General features: G+C 37.8%; 1 protein-coding gene across 6 annotated transcripts in view; it reads left to right on the top strand.

Annotated features, from left to right (window-relative positions):
• The window catches only part of LOC133649593 (SRSF protein kinase 2-like), a 34,444-nt gene extending 24,949 nt beyond the window's left edge, over positions 1–9,495 (top strand). For all 6 annotated transcript variants that reach the window (XM_062046232.1, XM_062046199.1, XM_062046208.1 and 3 more), the window contains 7 exons: positions 869–1,196; positions 5,308–5,405; positions 5,958–6,065; positions 6,157–6,226; positions 6,292–6,384; positions 6,965–7,184; positions 7,425–9,495. In XM_062046232.1, the coding sequence (XP_061902216.1) occupies positions 869–1,196; positions 5,308–5,405; positions 5,958–6,065; positions 6,157–6,226; positions 6,292–6,384; positions 6,965–7,149 (882 nt within the window). In that variant the 3' untranslated portion in view covers positions 7,150–7,184; positions 7,425–9,495. The remainder of the gene's footprint in view (positions 1–868; positions 1,197–5,307; positions 5,406–5,957; positions 6,066–6,156; positions 6,227–6,291; positions 6,385–6,964; positions 7,185–7,424) is intronic.
• The last annotated feature ends 1,398 nt before the right edge of the window (positions 9,496–10,893 follow it).

Here is a 10,893-nt window from a genome sequence, read left to right as displayed (position 1 = left end):
ATGGCACTGCCATATTTATTATTGAAGTCACAAAGTGCATTATTTTTTTTAACTTGCCTCAAAACAGCAGCTTGGAATTTGGGACATGCTCTCCCTGAGAGAGCATGAGGAGGTTGAGCGGGGGGTGTATATTGTAGCGTCCCGGAAGAGTTAGTGCTGCAAGGGGTTCTGGGTATTTGTTCTGTTGTGTTTATGTTGTGTTACGGTGCGGATGTTCTCCCGAAATGTGTTTGTCATTCTTGTTTGGTGTGGGTTCACAGTGTGGCGCATATTTGTAACAGTGTTAAAGTTGTTTATACGGACACCCTCAGTATGCCTTGCATTCTCTTGTGTGTGTGAAAAGCCGTAGATATTATGTGACTGGGCCGGCACGCAAAGGCAGTGCCTTTAAGGTTTATTGGCGCTCTGTACTTCTCCCTACGTCCGTGTACACAGAGGCGTTTTAAAAAGTCATACATTTTACTTTTTGAAACCGATACCGATAATTTTGAAACCAATACCGATAATTTCCGATATTACATTTTAAAGCATTTATCGGCCGATAATAACGCTATTATCGGACATCTCTAATTAGAACCCTTGTTGATGTCACTTGGCAACAGGCTCCGCCTTTTAAAAGAACAAACACTGTGCTCTAATATGAAACGTCTCTTAACTGCACATGCCCAATATTTCAATTTTTTTTATTTTATAAAGTATCGTATTCATTATTTTCCCTAGTAATGAAATACTAGAGTCATTCCGTTAGTGATTCAATTACTTTTTTGGTAAAGTAACTACAATTAATTACTTTTTAAAAGTCATTTTTCAGAACACTGCCCCTGGGTTAGAATGTAGTTATTCACTTTATTTGTGCCTTTTTTTGCAGTCCAGTAAGACTTCAAGATCGCAGCTGAAACGGTTAATGAGGAAGGAGAAGAAGCCGCAGCAGCGAGGACAAGAGAGCGACCAGAGTCAAAAAGAAACTTCATGCGCTGCTGTTCTTTCTGATGTGACGACACCCTTGAGCACACGCAGCGCAACCTGTCAATCATCGCTTCTGTGTTCTGACCTCAAATTAAGGAGGCGGACCTTGCTGCTGTCTGACAGGCCGGACTCGTCTCTGCTCAGTCGCAGAAACCTCACCTTTTCCTTGCCAGACATCACCAAAGATGTATTTCTGCACCCGGCTGCAGACATAACACCTTCTCCTCCAGGTTGGTGTCAAGTCTATAAATAGATTTAAGGGCCCATCAACCAAATCAAAGCCATTTGCCTGTGGAAAGTATTTTTTCAAGTCTAAATTTCATATTGCACATATTGAACTACCGTATCTTTCGGACCATAGGGCGCACCGAATTGTAAGGCGCACTGCCGATGAGCAGGTCAGTGGTGTGTCCAGACTATTTTTTCAAGGGGTGGTACCCATACAACAGTCAGTGTACCCCAGGAGCAGCTGTAGCTACATTAGTAGTTTGGAGTGAATCTTTTCGTAAGACAATTGCCGGCATTAAACAATATTGCAAAGACCTGAGCTGTTACAGTACGTCAGACAACTTCCAACAGTTGACACAAAATACAAATACAGTATGTCAAATTTCCTCTTTAATAAAGTAAAATTGTAACATTGATAAACCTTTATTTAAATTTAAACAGATTAGGTCCTCATTCAAACCCTCTCTTTGCATTGCTGGCAACAGAATCATTTAAAATATTACACAGTGTGCCTTTTTAGAGTATTTGCACAACAAAGAAATTACCTGTATTACCAGTAGAACTAGAATCACTGTGGAATAACAAAATATTGTGGGACTGAAATAACATTTAAAAAGCGACTGTTTTTGTGTAAAAAATAATAATATTGTAACTAAAATGACTGACGTTTAGTGAAGGACCACAGACGTCTGGAACCTCGCTGCTCATCATCGGTCGTCATCAATCAAAAAAGAATGCCCGCTACCCGGATATGTGCGCAATGATTAAGATTCCCCGCCAATAAGTGCGCGCCGGATAAGATTGCCCGCCACTACAATATGAAGTATAAACAATAAAACATTGAATATTAAGCGTATGTGAACTATTCCTACCTTGTTTTCTTCACTGACGACCTCCTTAAAATGTTGTAATCCATCAGAAATATCCAGCCATCCATCCATTTTCAATCGATGTCCCTCAAGCAACTGAAATGCGTCAAACATGTCAAAGTGTGGAGAGTGTTTTGCATAGATATTACCCATCAGGCCTACTGTAAATGGGTTAAATGGGTGTATTTTTGAATTGTGTATGGTACTATTAAACCTTTTTTATAATGTCCACATAGTTCAGTGGGCAAGCTGTGTAATTTTGTATCACATACAGTATTTTAACGTTCTGTGTTGGTCTTTGATTAATTAGGCCCTGAGTTGGAAAGGTTGTCCAAATTAGTACCTATAAAATAAGTCTGTGCATTATCAACTCTTGTACTGTACATAGTCAACAATAATCACTTGGCGGCATACAGAACTTCAATATCTAAAATGAAACTTGGGACAATCTGCAGGCTGTAGTTTGGTGACTCCTGAATTGAGCAATTGTTTTGGCATACTACCACATGGAGCCCAAATGGTACGCTTACCACAGTTTGAAAAACACTGCTTCAAATCGTTCCGCTTCTGATTGACCACCCCCTAGACACGCCACTGGAGCGGATCTATTCTATTCTATTTTTATACAAAAGCGCATTATAGGGGTGATATTATGATTTTTTTTCCCTACGTATAAAACACTTCCTTGTAATCTACACCGGTGTTTTTCAACCACTGTGCCGCGGCACGCTAGTGTGCCGTGAGATACAGTCTGCTGTGTCATGGGAGATTATGTAATTTCACCTAATTGGGTTAAAAATATTTTTTGCAAACCAGTAATTATAATCAGCAAACGTGCCGTTGAGTGTCTGTGCTGTCTAGAGCTCGGCAGCGTAACCGTGTAATACTCTTCCATATCAGTAGGTGGCAGCAGGTAGCTAATTGCTCTGTAGATGTCGGGAACATGGTTTGTCGTGATCACAATATGCGGGAGGCAGCGTGTAGGTAAAAAGGTATCTAACATTTAAACCAAAAATAAACAAAAGGCAAGTGCCGCTAAGAAAAGGCATTGGAGCAAAACGAAACTAAAACTGAACTGGCTGCAAAGTAAACAAAAACAGAATGCTGGACGACAGCAAAGACTTACAGCGTGTGGAGCAGACGGCGTCCACAAAGAACATCCGTACATCACATGACAATCAACAATGTCCCCACGAAGAAGGATGGCAACAACTTCAATATTCTTGATTGCGAAAACAAAGCAGGTGCGGGGAATATCATTCAAGGAAGACATGAAACTGCTACAGGAAAAATACCAACAAAAGAGGAAAAGCCACCAAAATAGGACCGCAAGACAAGAACTAAAACACTACAAACAGGAAAACCCCCAAAAACTCAAAATAAGTTACGGCGTGATGTGACAGGTCATGACAGTACACCTACTTTGAGACAAGAGCTATATTGATGCATGCTTGGTTATGGTTTGAATTCATATCTAACAATTGCGAGAACAACTTTTTACTGTCAATATCGGCTGCTGAGTTTCATTTTTTTATGTTTTCTGCTGGTGGTGTGCCTCAGGATTTTTTCAATGAAAAAAATGTGCCTTGGCTCAGAAAAGGTTGAAAAACACTGGTCTACATAACATGTAATGGTGGTTCTTTGGTCAAAATATTGCATAGATTATATTTTACAGACCATCTTCAAGCCGCTTTCTGACCGTCTAGTATAAGTCAGTCAATATCTAAAATGAAACTTGGGACAATCTGCAGGCTGTAGTTTGGTGACTCCTGAATTGAGCAATTTTTTTTGGCATACTACCATATGGAGCCCAAATGGTACGCTTACCACAGTTTGAAAAACACTGCTTCAAATCGTTCCGCCTCTGATTGACCACCCCCTAGACACGCCACTGGAGCGGATCTATTCTATTCTATTTTTATACAAAAGGTACACCGGATTATAGAGCGCATTATATTTTTACTGTCAATATCGGCTGCTGAGTTTCATTTTTTTATGTTTTCTGCTGGGGGTGTGCCTCAGGATTTTTTCAATGAAAAAAACGTGCCTTGGCTCAAAAGGTTGAAAAACACTGGTCTACATAACATGTAATGGTGGTTCTTTGGTCAAAATATTGCATAGATTATATTTTACAGACCATCTTCAAGCCGCTTTCTGACCATCTAGTACAGGATGCGCCGTTTTGTGGGCGGTCGTATTTACGTGGCTCCACTTCGACAGCGTCTTCTCACGGTCATCTTTGTTGTAGTTTTTAGCGCTTCCATAGCGAGTCGACTGACAGATACAAGCTAGAACTGTATGCTACTTTCTATTAGAAATGACAACAGGGGAGGATGAAGGCATGCAAATTTTCGGTACTTATGCAGATCCCAAATACACAACAGCAGGTACTAATAGGTAAGAAACGTTGGTTTTGCATAATTTTGCGAAACAAAACGCAATAATACGCTCCTAATAGTTGCAATTTAGGGGTCCTTATACACATACCATAATAATACCTGTATGTTAAAGAACAGTAAATCTGACAAGGGTAGCCATAAAGCGCCGACAATCGATCAAACGGTGCACCTTCATAGCTTACCAAAGTCGCACTAAAACATTTTGACAGATTTTTGAGCGCCGTGCGTAATGTTCTATATTCTCAATTAAACATCAACGTTTTGGTCATTTACTGAACAGGCGTCAGTCAACCTGCAGTTCACACATATCTCTTGTGTGACTGCCATCTACTGGCCACACTTATTACACCATGCACCAAATACAATTGTTTTGAGGTCGGTAAGCACAACCAGAATTATCCATACAATAGGCGCACCAGGTTGTAAAGAGCACTGTTGATTTTTGAGAAAATGAAATTATTTTAAATGTGCCTTATAACCAGAAAAATACAGTACTCAAAATGTGTGTTGGACAATCTCATCCAACTAATTTTAGTAACAGGACTAAAACTAAAATATAGCCTATATGGCATTAAAACACATTACAGTGATTAAAGAATTTAAAAAAAACAAAAAAACAACTTAAAATATAACATTTAGGTAACAGGACTCTTCTAAGATTTTAATCTGAGTGATGGGTTGGAAACCGCTGGGCAAGTTAGATGATTGATCGACACGGAAAAGGGCTAGAGCCATTGGAAAATTGGAGAGAATAGGTGAAACTAATGAGACCAGACCAAAAGTTCAAAGTCCAGACTAAAAAAAAGAGTGCAGTTGATTGAGTGACGTTCTTTCATGTATTTTAGGAAGCAGTGACTGTGACGTGCCTTTTGACTTCCTGTTGCCACGCAACGCTGAGAAGCTGCTCGTTAAGATTGCAGACCTGGGCAATGCTTGCTGGGTGGTGAGTTCCATAACCATTTTTTTCATACTATTTGTGCTACTTTCTTAGTTGGTCTAGACCCCAGGATGCAGAGACAGCAGGTGAAGTGCCGGTAAAAACCTGTTTGTTGGGTAAAACACAAAAGTAGTGCAGTAGGGACGTGCACAAAAAAATCAACCAGGCACAGGAAGCATAGGGAAAGCCATGTAGAACGTGGAGGTACAAAGCAAAAATGACTGATCTATCTTTGGGATTACAAAAATGATGACAAGATATGACATAGAGCAACTTTCGGTTAAATTAAATATAGGATGAGTGGAACAACTTCCAGTCCAGAGGACAGGGGTGGCATATAAACATCCTCAATAGCCAATCAGGGACAGGTGAGGGAGTCAGCGCTCAGATTAAGGAAGTGGTGGTAAATGGAAGCAAAGCAACACAAAATTAGAGTGCTAGGCAGGAAGTAAACCAAACTACAAGAGACTAATGATAACTGGAATGAGAGCTCATGACAATTTTCTGACTAAAACAAACATTTTGTGTGTTTCATATGCGATCCCTGGGATGGTGCAGCACAAACACTTCACTGAGGACATCCAAACATGTCAGTACCGCTCCGTGGAGGTGCTGATCGGCGCTGATTACGGCACCCCGGCTGACATCTGGAGCGCTGCCTGCATGGTGAGACCAGCAGTGACTTTTTGGAAAAAAGTGAAACGCAATGCATAGAAAACAATCTTAGGTTTGTTGTGTCCCTCTTTGTGTGCTGTAGGCTTTTGAGCTGGCAACAGGGGACTATCTTTTTGACCCTCAGCCAGGGGCCACATTCTCCCGTGAAGAAGGTTAATATTTTACATTCAACTAAACAACATACATGATATAATATTATGTTGTTATGCCATTTTAGATCACATTGCTCACATTATTGAACTACTTGGAGCCCTCCCATCACAGTTTACTCTCTCAGGGAAGAAGTCCAAAATATTCTTCAACCAAAAAGGTAACCTCACTATCTGGCCAGAACATTAGGTACACCTGCAGACACTTAAGGCTGAATTATGCAACTATACTGGCTCTGTTATGCAGTCTCGATCCTGTTCGAGTAATCCTTCGCAAAGTAGGAATTATTCATTATAAATTGAATGTATTCAATAGCTAGAGCACATGTGTCAAACTCAAGGCCTGGGGGCCAAATGTGGCCCGCCATGTCATATAGTGTGGTCTGCCACATCATTTAATGTGGTCCGCCATATAAATCATTGTGGTCTGTCACAACATTTATCGTCATTTAAAGTGGTCCGCCACCAAAATTAAAGTGGTCTGTCACATCATTTAAATGGCCCATCATATAATTCAATGTGGTCTGCCACACCATTCAGTTTTTTTAATCAATGAAGATGTATGGTATTAATCAATCAATCAATAGTATTGTTTTTCAATTGTAAAGTCCTTCATCACAAATATGTATTTGTAAGTTGTATTGTTATCGTTACATCCGAATGATGTAAACTTCTGATCGCAACTGAATTTACGACATTCAAACTCTGACATTCAAATAATCTCCTCTCAATTCCATCCAGGACAACTGAGGCACATCTCCAAGCTGAAGCCGTGGAGCTTGTTGGAAATTCTTTTGGATAAGTACGAGTGGCCCAAGGATGAAGCAACGCAGTTCAGCTCCTTCCTCCTAACCATGTTGCAGCTTCAGCCGGAAAAGCGAGCCACAGCAGCGCAATGTCTGAAACACCCATGGATCACATCTTAAGAACTGTACCTGCCCAACACCACGGGGTGCCAAATGTAAACATTCAACCACACTTTTCTAGCTGATATATTATGAATATATATATCTCACTTTTCTCACATTCAGCTCTTTTCTTTCACATTTGAGGTAGAATCAAATGGTGGATTTACATGTTAATTCTAAATGTTAAATACAAATATAAATGGTAAAAAAATAAAAATGTTCAATCTAAATATACTGTAAATGTTCCATCTAAAATTCTACCGCTTGTCTCTTTTGGGGTCGCCTATTTCCAGGTGCATGTCTTTGGAGGTGGGAGGAACCCACACAGTCACGGAAAGAACATGCAAACTCCACACAGAAAAACCTCCAGCCCGGGAATCTAACCCAGGACCTTCTTATTAAGTTAAAGTACCAATGATTGTCTCACACACACTAGGTGTGGTGAAAGTTGTCCTCTGCATATTGAGAGGCACGAGCACTAACCACTGGTCTACCATGCTGCCCCAAATCTAAATGTTTAACATAAGTATTAAATATATGTTATACCTAAATTGTAAATACAAATATAAATGTTAAATCTAAATCCTCCTCACTGCACATCCTCTTCCACAGCACGGCAGTCATTGTCACTAACATTTATATTTATATTCAACATTTACATTTAGATTATACATTTATATTTAGATTCAACATTTATATTTAACACTAGATTTAATATTTACATTTAAAATTTAGATGAAATATGTAATTTCAGATTTAAAATATAGATGTAATGTTTAATTTTAGATTGTATTCAACATTTAGATTTAGATTGTACATTATTACATAGTGGATCTCAGTTTGTATAATATATATGTCTATACACTACCGTTCAAAAGTTTGGGGTCACCCAAACAATTTTGTGGAATAGCCTTCATTTCTAAGAACATACACTACCGTTCAAAAGTTTGGGGTCACTCAAACAATTTTGTGGAATAGCCTTCATTTCTAAGAACAAAAATAGACTTTCGAGTTTCAGATGAAAGTTCTCTTTTTCTGGCCATTTTGAGCGTTTAATTGACCCCACAAATGTGATGCTCCAGAAACTCAATCTGCTCAAAGGAAGGTCAGTTTTGTAGCTTCTGTAACGAGCTAAACTGTCTTCAGATGTGTGAACATGATTGCACAAGGGTTTTCTAATCATCAATTAGCCTTCTGAGCCAATGAGCAAACACATTGTACCATTAGAACACTGGAGTGATAGTTGCTGGAAATGGGCCTCTATACACCTATGTAGATATTGCACCAAAAACCAGACATTTGCAGCTAGAATAGTCATTTACCACATTAGCAATGTATAGAGTGTATTTCTTTAAAGTTAAGACTAGTTTAAAGTTATCTTCATTAAAAAGAACAGTGCTTTTCCTTCAAAAATAAGGACATTTCAATGTGACCCCAAACTTTTCAACGTAAGTGTACATATATGTTTATACTTATTAACGTTAGATTTAATATTTAGATGTAATTTGTAATTATAGATCTAACATTCAGATTTAAAATATATGGTTAATTTTACATTCAACATTTAGATTTGACTTTTACATTTAGATATAATATTATATACATTTAGATATAACATTATTAGATTTAGATTTAACATTTAGATTTAGATTTAACATGTACATTTGGATGTAACATTTACATATATCTGTATCATGAATCAATTTAAGTGGACCCCGACTTAAACAAGTTGAAAAACTTATTCGGGTGTTACCATTTAGTGGTCAATTGTACGGAATATGTACTTCACTGTGCAACCTACTAATAAAAGTCTCAATCAATCAATCAATCAAAACATTCAGATTTAACATGAAAATTAAACTTATATTTAATATTTATAGTTAACGTTAGATTTATATTTAAATTCAGATTTACCATTTAGATTCACCATTTAATTTATATCTTAAATGTGAAGAAAATTAGCTAAATATGAGAAAAGTGAGCTAAATATTTAGAATATGTCAGCTCCAAGTGTGATTTAATTGTTACATTTGGCACTCAATACTCGTAGGGCTCGGAGGTGATCTTTTATTTAGTCTGGTGCTGCTTTCTTCACTTTAAGTTAAGGTACAATGACCAAATGAAATACCTGTATGTGTTTTTTTCTTTTTAAAGTGCCTTATAATTTGACTGCAATTTTCTGACCAGCAATACAAAAATAAACATTTGAAAAAAATAATAATCAATAATAATTACAATATTTTTGAGAGGACAATATATATGTGCTAGTGCAGGGGTCGGCAACGTTTACCACTCAAAGAGCCATTTTGGCAAGTTTCACAAATTAAAGTAAATAATGGGAGCCACAAAAATTTTTTTAAAATGAAAAACACCGCATACAAAGCTTAAATGCTTTGTGCTTGTGCTATGTTAACCAGGGGTCTCCGACACACGGACTTTAATGTAGAAATTTGATGTTAGTACAGCCCGCAAGTTTCAAATGAATGGCACTTGATAGCATCATACTTGCCAACCCTCTCACTTCTCCCGGGAGACTCCCGAATAACAGGGTGTAATGACACTGCTTTTGGCGCCCTCTACAGTCTGCCCAAACAGTGTACCTGCTCGACCACATGCAGAATGCAGTGTCAGCTTGCTCACGTAAGTGACAGCAAGGCGTACTACGTCATCAGCCACACATCTTACACTGACGGTACCAATACCCAGAATCCCATGCAGCCCTAACTCTTCCGCTCAACCAACGCACGGAGAGGGGGGGGGGTTGATGTGTGGGGGGATTTGGTGGTAGCGGGGGTGTATAATGTAGACCGGAAGAGTTAGGGCTGCATGGGATTCTGGGTATTGGTTGTGTTGTGTTTATGTTGTGTTACGGTGGGATGTTCTCCAGAAATGTGTTTTTAATTCTTTTTTGGTGTGGGGTCACAGTGTGGCGCATATTTGTAACGTAACAATGTTAAAGTTGTTTGATACGGCTACCGTCAGTGTAAGCTGTGTGGCTGATGAGTAAGTATGCTTTGCTGTCTCCAAAGTGTGCAAGTAAAAGCATCATACAACATGTGGCTGGACTGGCACGCTGTATGTAAATGCTATAGAAGACAATTACTGCAGTGCAATTAGGGCACTCCCTTTATTTAGTAATTAGAGTGTAAATTAGGGATGGGCGGTACCACAATTTTAGGATTAAATAAGATACCGATACTTTTTCTTGCATTTTCATCGATTACCAATAATTTCTAATTGGCAATTTTTTGTCAGTCAAAAATATTATTACTATTGTTATTTTTTAAGACAAATCACATGACAAATATAGACCATTTATACCACATTTATTATGGTCAATATATAATAAAAGTAAAATTTAAAAAAAATAACATAAATATGAAAAATACATTAAATATATATAATAATAACAATATATTATATATAATAATATTTAAATATTAGGGCTTTCCAATTAACAGTCAAATCCGAATTGCAAGAAGCTGCAGTTATTTTTTAAAGTTTGTGATATAATTAGCAATTAATGAAATATGAAATAGGCTAATGTTTTCGAAATGTAAGAAATCATGTTACAGATTAAAACCAAAATCACATTCAATCATATATTCAAGATTTTCTTGGAAAAAAGTAAAACTGTAATGCAAAGATGAAGAATCTCCAAATTGTATCTCTTTCTTATCTTGTTTTAAATACTCAAGCAATTTTCAACTAACAGTAAATTCCCCTGTGTGGAAATTATTTGAATTTAGGATAATCATTTAA

Source organism: Entelurus aequoreus, linkage group LG01 (genome assembly GCF_033978785.1).
Source record: "Entelurus aequoreus isolate RoL-2023_Sb linkage group LG01, RoL_Eaeq_v1.1, whole genome shotgun sequence".
Classification (NCBI taxonomy): Eukaryota; Metazoa; Chordata; class Actinopteri; order Syngnathiformes; family Syngnathidae; genus Entelurus; species Entelurus aequoreus.
This window is presented reverse-complemented; position numbering and strand designations above follow the sequence as displayed.